The sequence below is a fragment of the Pipistrellus hanaki genome (assembly GCF_964339955.1).
Source record: "Pipistrellus hanaki genome assembly, chromosome: 6".
NCBI lineage: Eukaryota > Metazoa > Chordata > Mammalia > Chiroptera > Vespertilionidae > Pipistrellus > Pipistrellus hanaki.
The window spans coordinates 38,785,161-38,808,718 of NC_140508.1; the positions used below are offsets into that span (position 1 = coordinate 38,785,161).

At 57.7% G+C, this 23,558-nt stretch overlaps 1 protein-coding gene across 1 annotated transcript in view; it reads left to right on the top strand.

The window, feature by feature from the left end:
• The window catches only part of CTNNBL1 (catenin beta like 1), a 166,649-nt gene extending 158,155 nt beyond the window's left edge, over positions 1-8,494 (top strand). Inside the window, exon 16 of the mRNA XM_084888682.1 lies at positions 8,316-8,494. Coding sequence (XP_084744808.1) covers positions 8,316-8,404 — 89 coding nt within the window. The 3' untranslated portion in view covers positions 8,405-8,494. The remainder of the gene's footprint in view (positions 1-8,315) is intronic.
• The last annotated feature ends 15,064 nt before the right edge of the window (positions 8,495-23,558 follow it).

Below are 23,558 nucleotides of genomic sequence, written 5' to 3' on the forward strand. Positions count from 1 at the left end.
GTAATAGCAGGCAAATCGTTTTCTCTCTCTGGCCCTGTTCTGCCCATTTCTAAGATGAGGGGTTAGGCAAAGGGTTTGCCTGTAAGTGGCTTGTAATTCCCATTGCAGGTGGGAGATGAGAAGTGAAGAGAAGTTAAGAACCATGGGATCTGGCTCCTAGAACAGAATGCTGGCTCTGCTATTTACTGTGTTGCCTCGAGCAACTTACCCAGTTGCTCTGTGACCTCATAAAATGGGTGAGAGGATTAAATGAGATGATCTATGGAAAATGCCTGACCCTTAATAAGTTCTCAGCTATAATGAGTAATATGAAATATTGTGATAATTATCACCGTCATTATTATAAGTGAGGCATGGCTAAAATCCAATGGGAAGCTTGTGAGTGTAGTAGCAAGGAGCTGGGTCTCAGAGGCTGGGGAAGTCCTGGGAGGTGGGAGCAGTGTGCGTGGAGGCATGGGGATTGGAAATCACATGCTCTGTGCAGCCATCCCACGCAGGTGGGAATGGTGACTGGATTGTGCCCATTTTGCAGATGGAGAATGTGAGGCACTGCAGTCTGTTGTTTTCTCCCACAGAGAAAGGAAAGGCGGAACCCCGTCATGAACCTGGCCCAGTATCTTGCCTCCCATGGAGGCTGTCTGGGTGTCCCCTTCTCATTCTCAGTGTCACATTCGCATGAATTAACTGCTCAGAAAGGCATGCTGCCGCCTCCCTCACTTATAGCTGGAGTGATTTGCAACTTCAGCCTTTAAATGCCACTTACTTTTACGCCCACGTGTTCAATTAGAACTTTTTGTCCCTCGCAGCTCCATTTTCTCCCTACACCTCCATCCCTGTAGTCACAACAATGATCTGAGCAAGAATGGGTCTTTAGTGGGCGCTGACTCGTAGTGGGTGGATGTTTTATTTCTGAAATCCTAACACTTATAACAGTCTACCTCAGGTTACCCAGAATTTTCCGCTGTGAGCCAGTCTTTGTCTCCTTCCGATCATGGTTTATTCCCTCGGTGCCTTTTAAAGGGCCGGCACATACTGGAGGCTGGAGATATTTGTTGACAGAGGTTCTGGGCAAGTGACCAGGAGAGCGACATGTTTGTTCCCCCCGCTCCTGTTCCTCTCTCCCCTCCTCTGTCCAGACCCTCCGTTTTCTCTCCATCACCCTTCACAGCCCACCCACCGTCACGCTGCCTGTTCTGCCTCCAAACTCAACCTTGAGTCCATCCACTTCTCTCCATATGCTATTTCCCATCATAACACCCAGTTTGCTTCCTTCCTAGCCCTTATCACAGTTGTGATTGTTTTTATCAATGTCTTTGTTTACTCATTTTGTGTGTCATACATTTAAAATGTCGCCACAGGAAGTCAGGGCGTTGGCTTGTTCACGTCTCCTCAGCACCCAGGGCAATGCCAGGCACATGGTGGGAACCCAGCGAATATTTCAAACATCGTTGAATAAACCCTACCTTTTGTGAATTTAAATTGGCAAGTGTTGCCTGAGACTTCTCAGGCCGAGCAGTGCTACGGACTGGGATACTGAGGTATCGCTCAGCACCTGCCCTCACGGAGTTCATCATCTCCTGGGGGGACTTAGATGTAGAAGTGACCAATCGTAACTCAAGCTGGATGACATGCACGTTCCCACACCTGCTCGGCTGTCAGCCCTGTATCCAGTCTTAGAGATACAAAGAAGGATGAGCAAGAACCCTGTCCTGGAGGCGTTCACAGACTAGTGGGGGAAGATTCTCTAATTGTGACGTGATAAGTGTGTGTGGAAGTCTTGAACAGTGTGCTGGGGGTTGGGGAGAAGCAGGCGGTAATGGAGGCACAGGCCAGGCCGTTCCCTCAGGAACGGTTCCCTGAGGCAGGACAGGACATCAGTGGCCTCCGTAAGGACTCTAGCCATACCAGCAAGGGCCGCAGCATTGGGTGGGTTGGGAGTGTTGCTGGGCAAGGCTCTTGAGTTCTGTTGGGTCCACGTGATTTGGGGGGTACAGGTAGTGACTGCAGTGGACAGTACACATTCTCATTGGGGCTCAAGACAGATGCTAGTTTGGGCAATTTGAAGTCATTAGTGTGGAGATGATATGTCAAGCCAGGGAACTGGATTGCCATTGCCCAGTCAAAGGCCCTCCCAGATCAGTGACCACTAAAGAAAAATTCTCTCCAGATGGAAGGTTAAGGCAAGGGTTCTCGACCTCCCTTCTGCTGGCATGCCCCTGCCCTGGCTGCCCGGCCTCAGGCAGGCCTGCTGCAGAGCTCCGTGGTGGATCTGTGAGGCTCTGAGCAGCAGCTCCTGGGCAGGGAGGAGGTGGGAGAAGGGGTGAGGCTGGCCGGGGCTGGCGCAGGGCTGCGCTCACACCCCCTCTTAAAAAGCCTCACTCCCTCCCCCTCCTTCCTCCACCCTTCATCCCATCAAAAAGCACAAAGCCTCATAAAGAAAGCCAGCTCATCAGTCTGTCCTCTTTGATTTTAATTTTGTTTTTCAGTTTGGGTTGCTTCTTTTTTTTTTTTTTTTTTTTTTAACATACTAATTAGATGCAAGCTTCCTTCTTTGATTTTATGGCCTACATATTTCTCAAGTTTTGCTGGCAGGATGACAGCTGATGTATCCCTTGAGGTCTCAGGAAAACGCTGATGAGGCAAGCCCAGCAGGGCCTTTGGCTGTTATATATATTTGGGTCCCCTTTCTCAAGATTCCCTCCGTCCTTATCTGTTGGGGGCGCTAAGAGCACCGGGAATAATTGATGGCTCAGTACAGTCCCTCTGTATGCCGGCTGCTTCCCCGGTGCTTCCTGAGCCCGGCCTCTCTGGCTCCGGTGGGCACTCTGGCCTGCGGACCTGTGGTGCCCGTGGAGGACGAGGGTGCCTTCGCTAGAGGAGGCGGACCAGACTGAGGGCTCCACAGGAGGTGCCTTTTGCCTCCTGGTGCCTGGCCTGCGGCTGGCGTAGACCACAGCCTGAGGAGAGTCACTCCCCATGGGGCACACCCTCTGTGCCATTCACATTTAATGTGGCACATTCTCTGGTTCTCACAACAGCCCTGAGAAGCATGTTACACTGTCCATGTGCAGAGAAAGAAACCAAGACTCGCAGAGGCCAAGGGAGGCGGGACATTACCTAAGTCACTCCCCACGGTGGAACGGGGTCCAGACGCAGAGCTGTACGCAGTCGCTGTTCCATCCCGCAGGAAGGAGCGCTCTGTCGAATGGCTGGTAAACGCCTACAGCCTTTGAGAACAAAACGTCAGGGCGTTTACCCTCACAGAGCACCCAGTTGGCATCCCAGGCTGCCAGCTGGGCACCTAACACATGAATGAGACTTAGGAGGCCCTGTCCCGGGGGATCCAGTCCCATCAGAGGGAACTCATCACAAGATGAAGCAGAACGAAGCCAGTGCCGCTGTGTGGAGTGGAATCAGGAGGCAGATAACTCCGCAGGAGAGGGAAAGGAGCTGGCGTGCTGCACAGAGGAGGCCCTCTCCTTTTCTCTTTTAAATTGTGGTAAAATATACACAAGATTTACCGTTTTAACCACTGCAGCCATCACCACCGCCTACCCCAGGACTCATTTTCATCTGTGCCTGTTAAACTCGCTCCCTAGCCCTCCCGCCCAGCCCCTCGCAGCCACCCTGTGCGCTCTGTCTCCGCGAAGCTGAGGACTAGGCCAGGTAACTGAGTGGTTATCTCCTTGGACATGGAGCAGGGCCTGTGACCTGGGCGTACTTGTTAGTATAAGTACTTGTGCCAAGAGTTACCTACCTCCTCTTAAATGTGTCCAGTCCCGGGTGAAAGCTGTGGGAAGAGTGAGCGGGTGCTGGGCGGCTGTGCAGAGGGAAGCTGGAGGATTGCTGACTCCAGACGCTTCCACTGGTGTCGGAAAGACTGAGCCCAAGACTTCAAAACGCTTTCAGAAATTGGCTGCTGGCCCTTTGATTTGCTTGTGTTCTTTATGGCTTGAAATCTCTTAGAAGCTCACAAACAAGTATTTCCATATTGATTTGGGGCTGTTGGTAACCTGAGCTTTTTCTCTGTGATCTCCAAGTTGCAGAAGCTGATAGAATTTATCTTCTGGTGGCATATGTTGATATGCTTGTGATTGGTGCAGATTATGACTGCCGTGGCCTGTGTGTTACTCTCTCTGAGCCTCGGCCCTCGCCTGTAACATGGGGCACTCGCCCGAGAGGTTGCTGTGAGGGTTTAGATGAGGCGCTCGCTGTGTGTGAAGTGCCGGCGTGCCGGCTGGCGCATAGTAAGAGCCTGATGGCATCAGTTGCCTTTCCTGTGGTTGGCTAGCATCCGAGTAGCCCAGTGATAAGAAGACCTGAGATGAGCTCTGTAGTGCGGGGCACGTTCGTGGTGTGCGTTAGACTTTCCCAGTCCATCATCGTCCTTAGGAATCTGTTGGACCCAGTTTCTATTTTGTTAATATTCCTCTGTCTTCAAGGCTTTTCAGTGTGAAAATATTGGCATTACCGCCTCCCCCTCTCCCTCCCCCCCCCCACTCCCAACCTTTCCTCCTGCATTTTTTTTAATATATATGTTTTATTGATTTTTTACAGAGAGGAAGGGAGAGAGAGATAGAGAGCTAGAAACGTCGATGAGAGAGAAACCTCGACCAGCTGCCTCTTGCACACCCCCTACCGGGGATGTGCCCGCAACCAAGGTACATGCCCTTGACCGGAATCGAACCCGGGACCTTTCAGTCCTCAGACTGATGCTCTACCACTGAGCCAAACCGGCTTCGGCTCCTCCTGCATTTTGTTAAAGGGTGAGCATCTCAGTTTAAGGACAGGGATCGGAAGCAGGCTCCTGACCGCAGGTCCCAGTCTGTGCCCTGGAAGACAGTTCCCCACCCACCAGCGTGGCGCCCCTCCCTCTCCCTCTTTACATAAGCAGAGCGGCTTAGAGTCCATGTCTGAATAGTAAACCTGCTGTCTAAGTGTGCTCTCATATTTATGCGTTCAGCACTGCTTCCTGCTTTTCAGCTCCATCAAAGCCTTCATTATTGGAAAATGCTGGGGAAACAGGAGGAAGTCGATGTGTCCTCGACTCATCCCCTTCCTCTCCCTCTCCCTTCTCTCCCAGTCCCCTCTCACTCTTCCCCCACTCCCACGCCCCGTGGTTCTCCCTTCTATCTCTGTGTTTCCTGCATTCTCCCTCTTTTAAACACTCTCACTTACACTTGCACTTACACTCACACTCACACTCACACATACACACACCAAAGAGAACTCTTTTGTGAGACCTCTGGGAGGAATCTGTTCAATATTTATAAACTGCTGCAGCAGCTATAATAACCAGAGGTAGCTGGTACCACCAAAATTTTCTCCAAATAGGATTTTCCTCTGGAAACAAAGAATGAGGAGGAGTAAGGAGTGGAGGGTGAGGAGCATGTGAGACGCACAGATGATGCCAGCTGCCAGGGGCATGGAGGAACCCGGGGTGAGGGGTGCCATACATTTCTGAGAGCCCTGGGGGGGGGGGGGGCTGGGCGCAGGGGTGGGGTCAGCTCCACCCCTGATGGCTTTCACGTGCCTCTACTACTCACACACGGTCTGGGGTTTACATGTCAGCTCCTCTACCATTCTAGACGTGAGCAAACTGCTTTAGCTCAGTAAGTCTCAGTTTCCTCATCTGTAAACAGAGATGGTATTTTTGGGATCACTGCAAAGATTAACTAAGAGAGCATCTACAAATGCCTGGCACAGACCAGTGTTCACTGACTGCCTCCACAGCCCCTCCCTCACCTCACTGCCCCCCTCCACAGCCCCTCCCTCATCTCACTGCCCCCCTCCACAGCCCCTCCCTCACCTCACTGCCCCCCTCCACAGCCCCTCCCTCATCTCACTGCCCCCCTCCACAGCCCCTTCCTCACCTCACTGCCCCCCTCCACACCCCCTTCCTCACCTCACTGCCCCCCTCCACAGCCCCTCCCTCACCTCACTGCCCCCATCCACAGCCCCTCCCTCACCTCACTGCCCCCCTCCACACCCCCTTCCTCACCTCACTGACTGCCTCCACAGCCCCTCCCTCACCTCACTGCCCCCCTCCACACCCCCTTCCTCACCTCACTGACTGCCTCCACAGCCCCTCCCTCACCTCACTGCCCCCCTCCACAGCCCCTCCCTCACCTCACTGCCCCCCTCCACAGCCCCTCCCTCACCTCACTGACTGCCTCCACAGCCCCTCCCTCACCTCACTGCCCCCCTCCACACCCCCTTCCTCACCTCACTGACTGCCTCCACAGCCCCTCCCTCACCTCACTGCCCCCCTCCACACCCCCTTCCTCACCTCACTGCCCCCCTCCACACCCCCTTCCTCACCTCACTGCCCCCCTCCACAGCCCCTCCCTCACCTCACTGCCCCCCTCCACAGCCCCTCCCTCACCTCACTGCCCCCCTCCACACCCCCTTCCTCACCTCACTGCCCCCCTCCACAGCCCCTCCCTCACCTCACTGACTGCCTCCACAGCCCCTCCCTCACCTCACTGCCCCCCTCCACACCCCCTTCCTCACCTCACTGCCCCCCTCCACAGCCCCTTCCTCACCTCACTGCCCCCCTCCACAGCCCCTCCCTCACCTCACTGCCCCCCTCCACAGCCCCTCCTTCACCTCACTGCCCCCTCCACACCCCCTTCCTCACCTCACTGCCCCCCTCCACAGCCCCTTCCACAGGCCAGGTGGCTGACTGTGGTTTCCTCCCTCCCGGGGCAGGTGGAGCTGTGGGAGACACCCCAGGGGGTTGGGAGGAACTCTGTGTGCAGAAGCAGCTGTGCTTTCCCAAAGCTCCGAGGAGGTGGTTCCGCCAGGGGTTGCTGCACACTTTGTGCCTCTACTGTGTGCACCCGGAAAGAGATTGGGCCCCTCCAGGGAAGCTGGCTTCGCCTGGAAAATCTCTGCCCCAAAGGATAAGACTGTGTCTCCCTTCCCTCCTCCGGGTCTGCGACTACATTAGGAGAGCAAAGTGTTAGCTCAGTCCATTAAGCCTCTTGCTTCCAGATCATGCCTCTGGGGGCATTAAATGCTGTAATGGTCATTTCTCCTCCTCCTGGGGCAGCAGCCAGATCACTCACATGTGAGTGAGAGATACCACTCTCACAGCCCGTGGCCTTCTCCCGCAGCCCAGTTCCTGTTCCCCATCACCCGCCTCCTTAAGGGCCCGAATAGGAGGCATCACAACCATTTGCTGTTAGAGGTGATGGATGGGCCCAACAGAAGAGAGTGATTTCCGGGGGGAGACACACAGCTGGCACACGCCTGAATCCAAGCCCCGCTCTCCAGCATCTGTCCAGAGTAATAAAGAGGAAGGAGGGAGAAGGGAGAAGTGGCAGGAGCGAGATTATCTCCCCAGCCAGGGGAGGGGGAGGGGTGCGCCGCTCAGCTCTCCCCGTCTTTGTCTGATTGGGATCTGCAGATGTTTTATTATGCAGAAGCCTCTTAAAGAGCAGGCTCCATTGTTCTAGCCGGGCGCTGGAAGGGGGAGCAGGGGCCGCTGTGAAAGCAGTCCTAATCAGCTGCTCCTTCCCTCTCCACACCGGGCCCATCCCTGGCTCTCAGCCAGGCTCTGCTGGGAATTCAGCTAAAAGGGAGCAGGGCCCCAGCTTCGGGAAGCGCCAGCCTGGTGGGAGAGAGGACAGGAGAGGGTGGCCCGGAAGGCAGGCCTGTAGAGAAGCCCTTACAGTGGCCACAGTCCCCACAGGACCTGTGTTCGGCCCCTCCCCTGACCTCTTGCTCACCCTCATCAGATGGACCAAGCATGCTCCCTGTCAGAGCCCCGGCGCTGGCTGTCCCTCGCTACTGGCTCCCGGATGCCCCCACACGCTGTGCCTTCGGCCTGCTCCCCGCCTCTGTGAGGCCTCTGACAACCACCCTCAGACTGAGCTGCCCCCGCATCTCCCAAAGCCGCCTTCAGACCGAGCTTCCTGATAAGGAGGTCTAGGTTGGGCCCCAAGTTGCATTTCTGACAAGTTCCTGTGTGATGCTGATGCTACCAGTCACGGCCCCCCTCTGGCTTAATCAGTGCCCACCACAGCAGACACCACTGCGTGCGTGCGTGCGTGCATGCCTGCGTGCATGCGTGTGTGCTGGGAGTAAAGGGTGAGGTGGGAGAGCCATGGGAGCCCGGAAAGGTGAGGTGGCTTTTCTCCGAGGATGCCACACCAAGGCATTAGGCACAGCTGCCACCTTGGGGCTGTTGGAGGCATCAGAACTGCGTGCACCTCCATGGGAGCTGGGACTCAGGGAAAGGAGTGGAGCGACCCAGCAGGATGGACCCCACGCCGCAAATCCACCCCTAACCTCCTCTGTTGTCCCTCCAGAGTACGCGGAGAACATCGGGGACGGCCGGAGCCCGGAGTTCCGGGAGAGCGAGCAGAAGCGCATCCTGGGGCTGCTGGACAACTTCTAGAGCCGCCCGGGCGCAGGGACCCTGGGCCTCCCTCCCAGGTTTTACTTGGCTGATGGGACTTTCCAGTAAATAAAACTAGTGTTTTTTATTCCTGGGCTGGCATTCTTTGTAGCAAAGCAGCACCTCTAACGTTCACCCGGACTTCCACAGCGGCCGCCACGGACACGGCGGGGGAGCCCGCTGAGGCTCAGGTCATAGTGGTTCTCCGGTGAGGCTGTAACTGGGAAGGGGAGGGAGAGGGAGGCATGGACGAGTGACCTCCCTGGGGCTTTGCCCTGGCAGACAGTCTGGATGTGTCACATGAGGACCAGGTCTCACACGGAAGCAGTCTGGGGAGGCTTTTGTGGCGTGTGAGGCCAGCACAGGGAGCGCAGCCTGCGGCACAGCCTCTGGGCCCACCGCGACCCACATCAGCATCACTCTGGGCAGCGTGGGACCAAAATACAGCAGTGCTGGTCCCACCCCAGGTGGTAAAATCAGAATCTCAGGGGGCCCGGGCGCTCGTGTTGTGTTAGGTTCCTGGGGGCTCCCTGCATCGGGATGAGACCCACGATGTAGAGTAGACAGGCCGTGGGTCCAACCCCCAGCTGTGCCGCCTACCAGCTGCAGCAGTTTGTGACGTACCTTCCTGAGTCCACTTCCTGCCTCTGCAGAGGGGGCAGTAACTAATACCCACTTGATGCTTGTGAGGGTGGCATCCTCCTCTAGGCTAACCAGGCACTGATGAGCACACAGTAGGTGCATTATAAATGGTGACTCCTTTCTCCTTCCCTTTCTCACCTGTGCCTTCCAAAGAATTGGGACTTCACCGTTTGGCATGGGTTATGAGGGAGTTGGTCTTCTTCACACAAGCCCACAGGCCTTTAGGATGCTTTAATCCTGAGGAGGGGGAAGAAAAGCTGCATTTCATTAAAATAAAACATTTGGCCCAGGCTCAGCACATAAGCTGTCAGGGACGCCACCCACCCTGCGCCATGCCGTGGCTGATACCACAGCTCTGGCTTCTCCGTGAACCCCAGGGACAGGGCCCCAGGCAGCACCTGAGAGCACTCTGCATGAGGTGGCACCTGCGTCGTGCCCAGCATGGGGCTGGTCATGGAGCAGTGAGTCTGACAGACCCTGCCCTCCCGGTGCCCGAGCTGAGCCTGGCGGGAAGATGGACAGGGCGCCCGTCAGAGCCACGAGGTGTGCGTTCCAGCAGGAGGTGGCGGGAGTGCGTTCCAGGCCCATTACAGAGTCAGAATTGCCACACAGGCACATTTGGGGTTTAGTTGGCTTTTTTATTTCACTTTCCTGTAACTGTAATAGCTACTATGTATTGAACACCTGCTATATGCTACTTGCTTTCCATCTATTCTTTGTAACCTGCCTACCAGCCTGCTGGCACTATTCTCCCCAATTTCCTGAGGCCGAGACTGAGTCTCAGAGGGTAAGGACTGCGGAAGGCCCTGTGCCGATAAAGGCAGAGGCCACGTGCAGAGCGAGCGAGTCTGACTCCACAGCCCTCCACCCCAGCTGCCCCGCCGGGAAGGCGGTCACGGGCACTGGCTGCCTCAGTCTGTTCGCTGTGGAGCGTGGCTAATGAATTCACACAGAATAAAGCATGGCTAGAGGTAACCTATAGAATCGTGGACTTTTTGAACAAAGGTTGGTACTTCAGAAATCATCAGTCCTTGAGCTTTATTTTCTTTTTAAATTTTTTTTTTTTTAACCAGGTAATGCTTCTACCTGGTACTGAAGTTCAAAACTTAACAGAAAGTTTTACAGTGAGGAGTTTCCCCTCAGGCCCCGCCCCCTGGAGGCAACTGCTGGCGCCTGATTGTCCGTCCAGAGTTGTGTCCAGCTGGTCGGCTGGCACCCGGCTCCCCAAAGCATCAGAGCCGCCGAGACGTGAGGCAGGGGGCGCCCAGGCCACGCCGCCTGCAGGGGCTCCACCTGGCCCTGCTTCGCATATCAGGTGCCTCCTAGGAGTTCCTTTGACCAAAAAGTCCCTCTGCTGAGAGCAAGTTGGAACTCGCACCTCCCTTTGCAAAGGAGGAAGTGGTCCCCCTTTCCACTGGCTTTGTGGCAAGAGGGTTTGGGGGGAACCTGAGGTATAATCCCTTAGGAATCAGAAGAGATTGCAGCTCCAGGGGAACCAAGGAGAAAGGGTGTGGAGAAGTCTTAAACCTCTGCTTTCTAACTGTAATAACCCCACGCACGGCAAAGAGGAGCTGTTAAGACGGAGGTAAAGACCCTCATTGCTAACCCACGGGCTCCAGGTGTAGCCCCACCCCTAGAGGCCCACCGAGACCCTGTGCCTCCAGTCAAGGCTGCCCTCGCCTTGTGGCTCTGAATTTGACTTCTGTGTCCGCCATTCTGGGGTTCCCAAGCTCCCCACTTCATGTCCATCCTCGTGTCCATAGCCGAGTGGTGCCGGGCACTGCATCCAGAATTCTTCACGGGGGAAATGAGGATTGCGTTTTCCTCTTCCTTGGCAGCTTGCTGCCCCGTTTGTGCTGGTCCGCACGCCTGAATTCATGTCTAATTTAGAGAGATTTGCATGCAGGCTGCATCCTTCTTTATCTGAGCGAAGTGTGTTGTCAAGGCAGCTCGGAGGCATCCTTCAGTCACCCCCGCAGCAGCTCAGCGCCCAGGTGGCACCTTCCGCCACGACCAACAGCGTCGACTCAGTGTCAACAGGGAGACAAACCTCGCTTTCCTAAAGGCAAACACCCCTTGATGAGAGTTGCTTACCCTACAGGAGAGGTAACCGCGGGGCCACGTTCTTCAATCTGTCCTGCTCCGTGCACACACGGGAAGTGGCTGGCGTCGCAGCGGTGGGCCTTCGCTGCCTGTGCCTGGAAAGGGCGAGCTCCCCTCCAGTCACCGTCCTCTTGATTGGGTAGCGCATGCCCTTGGCATCAACTTCAGGAGATGCAGAAGTGTAGGAGTCTCTGCCCGTGGTGTCCCCTGGCCACCCAGGCCCCTCCTTCAGAAACAACGCTGGCAACGGCTGCAACATCCTTTCCCCGGGTCCTTCCTGCTTCCAGGCGAATACAGATGTATTTAACACAAATGGCGGCATGCCGTGTTCCCTTCTGCACCCGCTGCCTTCCCTCCACAACCACCAAGCACAAGGGCATGTACTTGGGTGGGGATTCATGCCATGAGCAAGAGGTGGGAAGTCGCTCTAGGCAGAGGGGTGGGCCCTGGGAGAGCACGGGGCCTTTGAGGACCTGGGTCTGATCAGTTACCTCACTGGATCCGAGGTGAGCAGGGCATAAGGGGAACAGTTCTCACTGGTGGATGATGAAGCTGCATCAAGGCACCATCCACCCCGCTCCTTTAATAGCCGGGCTCCTTGGCCGAGCTGCGTTGTAATTTAGTTAATCGCGTTAATGGACGTTTCGTTGTCTCCCATCTTCGGCTATTACACTGCTGCAGTCGCATCCTTGTCTAGAACGGCATTTCACACACGTGTGAGTTTAAATTCCCAAGCGGAATTGCTAAGTCAGAGTGTGTGCCGTTGTCATGAATATTGTCACTTCACCCTCCTTCCCGGGCCCCCCTCCCAGCACCGGGTGCGAGCCACCTTCCTCTCTGCCCTCCTCTGGCGCCGTGTGTCCTGTTCGTCATCGAATTTGCACTTCGCTATGGGGGAAGTCGCCTAGGCATGGATTTACTGAGTGGGCGCCATACGAGCCAATACTGAGTCCTTCCTATAAGCTAAGCTCTTCACTCAAATTAGCTCATTTAACCCTCTTTCCTGAGGTGCGGCTCCTTTTATCATCAACCCCTTTCACAGATGAGGACGCAGAGGCAGGGGTCATAGGCTTTCCGAGTGGCAGGGCTGGGGTGGAACAGGAGGAGACGAGGTCCAGAGCCCACACTGCCCTGAGTCACTGACCTCCTGGGAGAGGGGCTCGGGGAGGCGGCAGGGTCTGGGCACAGACGTGTGCACACAGACTCTGTCAGCGGATTGTGTGGGGAGCCCCGGAGAAGCAGCCCTGTGTCAGCCTCGTGGCTAAAGCCACCGTGGCTCCGGGGCCCTGCTCCCTGCCACCTGGGCACTGGGCTCTCCTCACCCGCGTGGGGACCCTGGGGGTGCGTGGCTGCGGCCGGGCTGCTCTCCTGTGAGAAGGGAGTCCAAGAAGCATGTGCTGTTCCCTCTGCACCAACAAGGAGGAGGGGTCGCTTCACGCATCCTCACCGAGAGGGTCCTTGCCTACCTCCTCCCTCCACCCTCCACCCCCCGCCTGTGCTCACCCAGCACCTCCCCCTCGTCATTCCTCACCTCACCTTAGACGGCACTGCCTCCTCCTGAAACCTTGGTGCCGCGCCTGCTCTGTGCCAGGCCCTGTGCTAGGACCTGGGCACAGGCACCCGATTGAGATGCAGTTTGAACTCCCCACTGCAGCCAAACGGGCCTCACAGGAGCGGGGACACAGAGGGCCCTCACGGTGGCATCGGGAGAGACAGGACCCTGCACCCCCGCTGAATCGTTCCTTTTCCAATCCACCCGAGGACATCTTTTACATTGTTAGTCTAGAGAGAGGGAGGGAAGGAAAGAGAGAAACACCAATGTGAGAAAGGCTGGTTACCTTCCGCACGTGCCCTGACTGGAGCTCCAACCCTCAACCCAAGTACGTGCCCTTGACTAGGAATCGAACTTGAGACACCCCCTCTCCCCCCAGGGCACAGATGGCACTCTAACCACTGAGCAACACCAGCCAGGGCCCTAACGATATCCTGAGTGACTTTCACAGGTGCCTTAGGATGCATGGCAAGAACAAGAGGTGGGAAGTTATTCGAGGCAGAGGGGTGGGCCCTGGGAAAGCACGGGGCCTTTGAGGACCTGGGTCTGTTCAGTTACCTCACTGGATCTGAGGTGAGCAGGGCATAAGGGGACCAGTTCTCACTGGTGGATGATGAAGCTGCATCAAGGTCTGGACTTGCAGAGTCATCCAGGAAGTGCCCAGACCCCGGACCGGCTGAGAATGGCTGTGTGAGGACCATGGCCACCGCCTTGGGGCAGCCAGAGGTGGGTGGGAGGCTGCGGCCCGGCTCCAGCTCCCAGGCCTCAGTGAGCCAGCCCATCCAGGAGCAGAAGGGAGGGGACCGGCCAGCCTCACCCTCTCCAGCCTTGTTCCTCAATCAGGGTCTGAATGAGGGATCTCTGAGGAGCCAGCCTGGGCCTCCCCCCCAGACCGGTGCCTGGGAGCAGCTCATGGTACCTCAGTAATCAGTCCCCCACCCCCCATCATTCATTGAGCGCCCACCATAACTGTGTGGGGAACAGCATAGACATTGTCCCTGCTGTCAACCAGCTCACACCCCCATGGGACAGACTAAAAGACAATGAGTTTGTAAACACACACACACACACACACAAGGATTGCTGCCTGTTATAAAGGAGCCAACAGCGTGCAAAGTGGTGAAGACGAGGTAACGGAGCACAGTGAGGTTGTGCATTCTGGGAAGTTCTCTGACGAGGTGCCTTAGAGCTGAGCTCTGAGTGATGTCAAGCAGCAGAGCAGCCCAAGAGCTGGAGGAAGAGGTTCTAAGCAGAGGCACAGGTGCAAAGGTCCTGAGGCAGAGAGAGAGCCCCATCATTCTCCTGCAGAAAGGCAAAAGGAGCCACTGACTGGACCCAAGAGGGAGGCAAGAATGGGTGTGGGGAGGTGTGGGGAGGAGGAGGGGGGTTAAAGCTAGAGACGGACGGGGCCAGGTCTTGCAGGATCTTGAGGGCCATGGAGGAGCCTGGAGCGGGGAAGAAAAATTATCTGATTTTGGAAAGTTCCCCTTCATTGTTTGATGGAGGGCAACACTAGAAGGGCCGTGTGGACGCCGGAGACCCAAGAAGTGGCTGGTGCACTCATCCCGGGAGGAGATACTGGGCCTGGACCAGGAGCAGAGAGCAGGTCACAGACAGACAGACAAGGGAATCCGGGATGTGCTGAGGCAGCGCCAATGGGTCCTGGTGCAGGGAGGGGCCCCGGCCCCGGCTCCCCCAGCACTGAGGGCCGGGAGCAATATCCCCGGCCCAGCAGGAGCTGGTGGGACCTGCAGAGAGAGCTGCTCAGTATATAAATATTTTTAATGAATAAATAGAAGTGCTTTTAGGGCTGGCGGAGTCGTATCATTTCCACCTGCTGTAAAATTTCATTAGAAGCAGGCGCTGCAGGGGGAGAGGAATGGCTGCAATCAATCTGCCCGCCCACCCCCAGGCCCTGCCTCCTCTCCCCGCAGACGCAGCTCCACACCCTGGAGACCCAAGCCCAGGCCCTTCTCCCAGGCCTTCCCGGGCCCTCCCGGGGTCTGGGCCTCCCTGGCCCAGCCTCACAATTTGAACAGGCAAGAGGCAGCATGGATGTGACGGGCCAGGCCCTCAGTCTCCTGAGCCGGGAAGTGGGCACAATAATTCCCACCTCCACTTTCCCCCTCCACCCCAGATGCAGACTCGATGGGTTTCGGAGGAAACAGTAATCAACACTCTGCAATCCTGGAACAGTAGCACTGCTGGGAAGCACGCCTTGGAGTCTCCCAGTTTTGTTTTGTTTTTTGGGTTTTTTTATATATATATTTTTATTGATTTTTTTTTACATAGAGGAAGAGAGAGGGATAGTTAGAAACATTGATCAGCTGCCTCTTGCACACCCCCTACTGGGGATGTGTCCGCCACCAGGGTACATGCCCATGACCGGAATCGAACCTGGGACCTTTCAGTCCGCAGGCCGATGCTCCATCCACTGAGCCAAACCGGTTTTGGCTCGCCCAGTTTTACAAATGAGGAAACAGAGGCCTCGGGAAAGTAGGTGCCTGTCCTAAGATCACATAGTTGAGCAGACCCGGCCCTCAGAAATGACCAGCAGCGGCTACATTATTTAGCACCAACCGAATGCCCGGCTCTGGCTCTGTCCTAAGCCCTGGGCAGGCACCATCTCATTGAGCCTCCCTCGTTCCTGCCACCGGGAGGCTACTTCCAGCCCATTGTGCAGATGAGAGCACTGAGGCCTAGAGGGAACTAGGATCCCAGTCACCCCATCAGCCGATGACAGCCAGGTCTCCGGCCTGTCTCAGCAGCCTTCTTTTGCTCTTTGCAAGTGGGGCGAGGCTGGGGTTGTTTCCTTGAGCCTATAAATTATCAGCATGAGTCCTTTGGAAGACTGGGATGGGAAGTTCTGAGGACCTACTCTGTGTGAGGGAGTCTGAACGAAAGGCCGCTGTCCGTCCCCAGCACCCGGCTGCATCCCTGTAGCATCTTCCAAGGTTGATTCCCCCGGGTGGGGCGGGGGCACTTTGCTCCTGCTTCCCAGAGCTCAGCTCTGTGTACAAGGACGAAAAGGGAGCTTCGTGAGATCAGGGAACCTGCCCAAGGTCACACAGCTGTGTGGCTGCTGCTGGCCCGGCTGCTGGCACTGCAGACAACTGGGGGTGCTCAGGCTCCTCCCGCGGCCTCCCTGCCGCCCTCCCTCCCTCAGCCGGGGTGAGAGGACGGGAAGACAGGCCGGCCCAGTGGACAGGCCCGCCGGCGGCCTGCCCGAGCCCCTGGTTATCCGTTAAGCTCATTAAGCGGCCACGACAGGACACGGCCAGACCAGCGGCCTTCCCTCCGTCTCTCGCCAGCGCTCTGGGGAGCAGCGCCCGAGGGCGGACAGGCTCCTGCTTTCAGCAGCCGTGTGCCAGCGCCTCTCTGTAACTGGGGAAGAGTAAAAGATACACAGGCCACGCTTCCCCGGTCTGGCCCCGCGGGCCACGCGGACGCTGAGCACAGGGACCCTGAGACAAGCTGCCTGGGTTCAAATCTGGCCCTGCTATTCCCTGGCTGTGTGGCCCTGGGGGAGGCTTTCACCTCTCTGAGCCTTGGTTTTCTCATCTGTAAAATGGGGAGACCGTGCTGTACAATACAAGTCACTGTCCAGACCGGCAGCAGGCTGATGCACAGACCGTACCTGACCGGCTGCAGCAGCCACATCATCGCTACCAGCAGCCTCGCCTTACCGTGTCCTTAGCCACTTCCTCCTCTAGACTGTGAGCGGATTCGCCTTTACTTACGCCTCCCAGGATGAGTGAACAAACCCACGCTCATCAGCCCACCACCCATCAGCAAACTCCCAAACCATGGCTCTTTAGGAACGAGGAGTGGGCAGTGTGCCTGGGCACAGGAAGTGCTCTGTAAGGGCTGGGGTTGCACCATGGTGCCCTGGTCCGGCCGCTGCCTCCCGCCCTCGCCGATGCTTCCTCCCCAATGCCTTAGTCCGTGCAGTCCTCCTCTCTGACCCGCCCGCTTCCCGTGCCTTCCCTTGCTGAGTCTACTCGCTGCTGCGTTAGACTGCTCAGGGCCAGACACCACCCTCTCTGGGAAGCAGGAGCAAAGTGCCCCCGCCCCGCCCGGGGGTGCCCAGCCTCTTGGGGGAAACAGAGGCAGATACAACCTGCACCAGCTGACACATGACAAGCACAGGTCCCCCAAGAAACCCACACACTCTGCCCTCAGCCCCGAGGCCCCCAGATCCTCTTCCGCCCCAGCCCCTGCCTTCCCCAGGCCTCAGCGAGGAGCTGCTTCCCGCTCTGCCCTGGGAGCTGCCCAGGGTGGGAGGGAAAGGGCACTGCCTCTCATCAGCTCTTCGCTGCTGCACTCAGCACGGGGGGCGCCACCCAGTAGGTGCTCTGCAACGGTTCTTCCGCAGGTGCTTTCTGAGCGCTTCCTGTTTCCCGGGCTCTGTGCTGGGCCGTGGGGACGGAGCAGCAAAGAAGGTAGGCAGGCTCCTTGCCCTGCTCCTTCCACGCAGGGGGGAGACAGAAGGAGACAAGCAAGAGATAATCTAGAAAGGCAGCTTGAGATGGTGCCAGGAGCTATGAAAAATAAAAGAGTGGCTGGAAGAAAGGGTGGCTACTCTGGTCTGGATGGTCAGGGAAGGCCTTTCTGAGGAGGCAATGTTGGAGTTGAGCAGGATGGATGAGAACATATGTTTCCCAGGGGAAGCTGGGAACAGGTTCTAGGCAAAGGAAATAGCAAGTGCAAAGGCCCTGGGGCAGGAACGTGAGTCACATATTTGAGGAAGAGCCAGATGTGACATATGAATGAGTGGGCAGGAAGCAGCCCACCTGGAGGCTTGTTAGCCATAGCTAGAAGCTTGGCTTTTCTCCCACGGGCGATGGGAAGCCAGTAGAGGGATTTAAACAGGAGACGGCTGGACCAGCGGGCTTCCCTCCCATCTCTCGCCAGCCACAGCTAGAAATGATGATGGGGAGTCTGAAAGCCGAGGTTGGAGCCCCTAGAGGGTCTATTACCTCAGTCACCTTCTCCAGCCAGAGTATTCATTCATGTATCCATCTCTCCAACCACCCATCTACCAACCCATCCACCCACCCACTTCTTCCATCCAGCATGGGTCAGTCCCCTCTTTGTGCCAGCCCCTCTCTGTTTCGGTGAGGGGAGGGCATGGGAGTGCCTGGGCTGGTCCCCCCCTCTCTGGAGCACTTCATGGTCTAATGGGGTAGTTGTGACAGATGCCGTCACAGCACATGGGACACGGGGGACAGAGTTGGGAGGCCGGGGTGCGGGAAGATGAGAAGAGGGAGGGGGCTCAGCCCAGCTCCCCATCGGCTTGGTGGGTCTGCAATGTCATCATCCCAGACAAAGGACAGTACATTATTAGTGTTATTAATTATCGTTAACCTAATTAAATGGCAATTACAATTGAGAACACAATGATTAAAATGCCACCTTGGGTTTAAATGCTTCTCCTCAGCATCCTCAAGGAGTGGTTTTCCATGAGTCCAGGGCCGCCTTCACGGGGCACTGTGCACGCAGTAGGTGTAACAGCCAACCCCTGTGTTCCCGAGTCACAGCTGGGATCACAAAGTCCAGCTCCCCTCGTTTTAAAAATGATAAGCCCTGGCCGGTAGCTCAGTTGGTTAGAGAATCATCCTGATATGCCACGGCAGTGGGCTCAATCCCCAGGCAGGGCACATGTAAGACTCAACCAATGAGTGCGCCAGTCAGCCTGTCTCTCTCTCTCTCTCTCTCTCAAATCAATTTTTTAAAAGTGGGCAAAATAAGCCAAAACCGGTTTGGCTCAATGGATAGAGCTTCGGCTTGGGGACGGAAAGGTCCCGGGTTCGATTCTGGTCAAGGGCATGTACCTTGGTTGCGGGCATATCCCCAGTAGGGGGTGTGCAAGAGGCAGCTGATCGATGACTCTCTCTCATCGATGTTTCTAACTCTCTATCTCCCTCCCTTCCTCTCTGTACAAAATCAATAAAATATATATTAAAAAAAAAAAAATGTGGGCAAAATAAGGCCCAGGAAGAGAACAGGCCCTGGGTGAAGGCCAATTCAAGCCCAGAAGCCCAGTTCCCAGCATCTCCGCCTCACCCCAGCCCAAACAGCCTTCTCTGTGTTGTTTTTTTTCCAGGAAAAACAGCTGTCAGAGGCAGCCATCCTGTTACCATTAAACAAGGCAAATTCTATCGGAACAGAATCGGAGACACCCCTGGACACCTAATTACACAGTCTGGAACGAGCAGCACAGGCAGGGAGATAGAAATATGAACAAACAGTGCAGCGGACAGCAGAGACGCCCAGCCCGGCCTCCCCTCCGCCAGAAGCTGTCACGTCCCCCGAGGCCTCAGGACAGGACGCATCCCCCGGTCCGTGAACAGGATCCCTGCTCCGGGAAGGGCCTCGCCAGCTGTGCTGAGCCCGTGAGCCTCACACACACACACACACACACACACACACACCACCTGCGGCTCCAGGACACGCCAGCGCCTGGGGGGCGGGAGAGGGGGCAGTGAGCCGTGGCGAGCTTCTCCAGCCCCGGCAAACAGGTGTCACCCCAGGCTCCAGCTGCCCGGAGTCCGTGCTGGCCAGGCCTTGGAGACCTCTCCTCTGGCAGCCCCGCCCGAGGGTCCTCCGTCCAGGAGGATTTGTCTCGTTGGCAGTGCCAGGTGCAGAGGGCTGGGCCGGGCCGGCCCCACGAGAGATGGTGCGATTCGGTGTTGGGCAGGACTGTGAGCAGGTGAGGGCAGGGCCCTGTCGGCTTCCACATCCGTGTCCCCCGCACAGACAGGCACCAAGGCGGACACGATAAACAGCTGAATTCAAAATTCATCCCGAGCGTCTCCTGCTGGGCTCTGGGGAGACAGGAGGGAACAAAGTGAGAGTCCTGCTCTCCGCGAGCTCCTGAAGGGGAGGCAGACACCCCGGCTCACCCAGCAGAAGGAAGAGAATCCAGCGATAGCATCCCAGAGGGAACCGGCGAGATGGAGGAAATAAACAAGTGACAGATAAAGAGCAGAGGAGAGTGCGTCGGGGGGGGGGGGGGGGGGGGGGGGGGGGCGCTGTCTACTTGAGATAAGGTGGTTCTAGAAGCCGCTCTGAGGGGATGCCTGAGCAGAGACCTGAAGGAGCAGGACCAGTCAGGGTGGAGCTGGAGGAACGGCCAAGCAGAGGAGCCGGGCAAACCAGGAGCCTGTGGGTGGATGCCTAAGCCAGTGAGAGGGGAGAAATGTGCAGAGGAGGGTCTGCTGGGGCAGGAGAGGCCGGAGCCGGGCCGGGCAGGTGCCCCGAGCTCTCCACTGGGGTGGGGGTGTGTGTGTCTGTGTCCCCTTGGCTCACGGGCCCTCGGAGAGCCCAGGGACCCTCCCTCGCCCTGCGGCTCCTCCCTCCACCCTCCTCTTCCCAAGCTCCTCCAGGCCGCCCCGACTGGCCTCTGTAAGGTGACTTTGCTCATGGCTTATTGACAGTATTATTGGTGTGCCATTAATAATCATTACCGCTCTCCTTCCTCCCTGCCTCCCACTCCCACCGCCGGCCTGTCCCTCAGCCCAGGGGCCTAAGGGAAACGTCGCTGAACGGAGACTGTGGGACCCACTCTGCCTCCAAGGCTCTGACTCCGGCCCTCCTGCCCTGGGACCTGGAACGAGTCACTGGGCCCCCTGAGCCCCGCTCTCCGCCGCCAACACAGACAGTGACAGTAAGCGCTTCCCCCACTCCCTCCATCACGGAGCTCCCCAGGCCTGGGCTCATCGGGTCACACACACACACACACACACACACACACACACACGGCCCTGCAGGACAGGACCACCCCTTTCCGGGTCCGAGCGCAGGCCTGGCTGGGATTAGACAGTCGTGGTGTTTTCAACACAGATTTCCCAATCCCGGCGGCCGTGTTCTGATTATACAAGAATGCGTCTTTGGTTTAGAAAATGCCCACGAACCCCTTTGGAGGTGGTGGCGGCGTATCATGTACTGTGATTGCAACTCTTCTGTATGTTCAACCTTTAAAAGTGTAAAGCACATGTGTCAAACACAAGGCCTGCGGGCCAAATCCAGCCCGCCAGGCCTTGCAATGTGGCCCGCACCGCGCTGTCATCACTGCACTCCGCTGTCAGTTTATGACATTGTCAGTTTATGACTGTTCAGTAAACCATTCAGCCCGCGATTTAGGCTGGATTTTAGATTTTGGCCCCTTCTCTGATTGAGTTCGACACCCCTAGTGTAAAGCATCCAAAATACAGAAACAGAAACCAAACACGCAAGGCAGAGCTGAGGCTGCGCCGAGTCCAGGCCAGGCGGTGGAGCCCGCAGCCGCTCATACCGACACTGCCAGGCCCGCGCGGTCATGGGACCCTCACCTTGCAGACGGGGAAGAGAAGGCGTCCAGTCACGTGCTGAGGCCACGCAGCCAGAGAGCGCAGGGTGTCCGCCGTGAGGGGCTGCCCACCCAGCGAGCGGGAAGGCCGGAGAGGGAATCTGCAGGGGGCTGGGGCGGAGGGCGGGGGGGGGGCGGGGGGGGGGGGGGACTGGCAGGGAAGCCTTGGGGGGAAGGGATGCTGGATACCAGAGCACTGGCTGGGCCACGTGGTCTCTGCCCCTGCCCTTCAGAGCCCAGTCCTCCTGGGGGAGGGGAGCCCCAGGCTCCCGCCCTGGTCAAGGTTGACTGATCCCCCACCATCCCCGGGGCCAGCCTCCATATCTGCACCTCGAGCTGCTCCGTGTTTTCTTGTCTCTGATTGTAAACAGATTTGACTAAAGAGGTAAATTAGAAGTTAATTAGAGAGAACATGATTGATGAGGTAGTTTGCGGTGATTGGGAGGCGTGGAAAGGATGGGGCGCCCCGCAAGGAGGAGAAGGAGGGAGGGGAGCGGGAGAGAAGCGCCACAGGCCCCTGGACCTGGAGGGGGCACAGAGCATGGGAAGGGGACGCTCAAGCCTGCCCCTCCTCCTTGGTTCCAGGGTCCAGGCCAGAGCCTGCGGGAACAAGGGCCCAGGAGAGCACCCCAGAGACCCCGCAGCGGGGGCCAGGCCCTTGCTGGACATGGGCGGTGGGGGTGTGAAGCAGCCGATCTGGCCTGTGTCTGGCCAGAATCTCTCTCCTGGGTGCGCAGACCGGGCTGGGGAAGATGCTGACGCTTATCAAACACACCGCTCCAGGCCCGGTGCGTCTTCAAAACCTTGCAAGGTCGGCGCGGCTGTACCTCTGTTTTTTCGATGAGGCGCTCGGGGAGACCGGGAGAGCCGAACCAACCTGCCCAAGGTCACCCAGCTGACGCCGGAGCTGCGACTGGCCTCTGGAGCTGTGCCTTCCGAATCCCAGGGACTGCGGGGTCCTTTCCCACAGCACCCCCGCTTGCATACCTCCAGCCACAGTGAGCTCACCCCGCCTCCCCGCTTGCCCCAGGCAGCCTGCCCCGCGGCCGGACAGCTCTGACTGTAGGTTGTGTGTCCTTGGGCAGACCTTGCCTCACTCCCTCCAGCCCCGCCGTCAGGGCCCAGCTGTGCCGCTTGCCCACCTCTCTCACAGCCCAGAACGGAGACCTCCAGGCTGGGAGGAACCTCAGAGGTCTCACCCAACTCACTCATTCTCCTGGGGAAATGGAGGCCCAGAGAGGGACTGAGACACCAGAGAGACACAGGGAGCCGGTGTCCCTGCAGGGCCCAGACCCCCTGTGGCTGCAGGACAGCCATCAGGCCCTGCCCCAGCTCCTTCCCAGGCTGAGGGACAGCTCTGTTCATTCCCCCATCACTCCTCTCCCTCCTCCATCAAGGACATGTGCTGGGCTCAGAGAACAACAGAGTGGGGGAGATCAGACCCCCTCGAGGTGCTCACAGCCCAGTCAGGGGCATCGGGGCTGCGAAGGAGAGGGGGGTGGGGGGAGGGGGGAGCGCCTGGGACAGGGAGGGCCGGCCCCTCTGGGAAGTGGTGCTGGAGCCGGGTCTGGTGGGAGGGTACTCCAGGCAAAGGGAGCTGCTATGGTGGGAGGGAGCGTGGTACATTCCAGAAACCACCAGAAGGCAAAGTGGTTAGAAGTGAAAGCTGGTGGGAGGTGAGGTCACAGAAGGAAGCTGTTTGGGTTTCATTCTAAGCAGCAGAAACCATTTAGGGTTTTAAGCAGAAGGGGATGATCGGATTTGCATTGGTACGAGCACACCCTCTGGCTCTTGCGGGGATGGGGCGGGGTGAGGTGGAGGGGAACAGGAGGATCCCGAAGCTGGGGAGAGATGGGGCTGCAGACCAGGCCTGCCAGGGGAGAGGCGGAGGGATGAGAGGGCAGGGCTCAGGGCGGGATTAGACCCCGGGTGCAGGGTAGGGGGGTGCATGGGGTTACTCTCGAGATGGGAAAGCCTGGAGGAGGGGAGATAGGACTTGTGTTGGGGCATGCTGGGCTGCAGGAGCCGTTCGGGAGGAGCTGTCTGTAGGCAGTGAGGACTGGGTCACGCTGCTGAGAGCCAGAGCCAGGCTCGGGGGTCCTCCCAGCTGCTCACAAGCTCACCCGCTGAAAACACGGCTCCAAACCCCTTCCCGATGCCCGTCCCTGGTCAGCAAGTCCGTGTCAGGGGAGCAGGAGACCAAGGCTGGACGGAGCAGAGCCGACCACCCCTCCCCTGCTAGAGGCTGTGTGCTCCCCCTGGAGGTCAGTGGGCTGGAAGCCTCCTGAGGGCTCTGGGCCTCACTTGGCTCTCAGCTTCTCTTCCTCCTCAGGCTTCTCCTGTCCCGGGCGGGGCACCGGAGAACAGCCACAGAACCAGACCAGTGACCCAGGAAGGCAGGCCCTGCGGGGCCTGGGCTAGCAGGTGGGCAGTGAGTCACTGCTCCCACTGCCGAGGGCCCGCGCTTGCTGCTACAGGAGCTTTAGTGAGTGAGGGATGTTTAACTC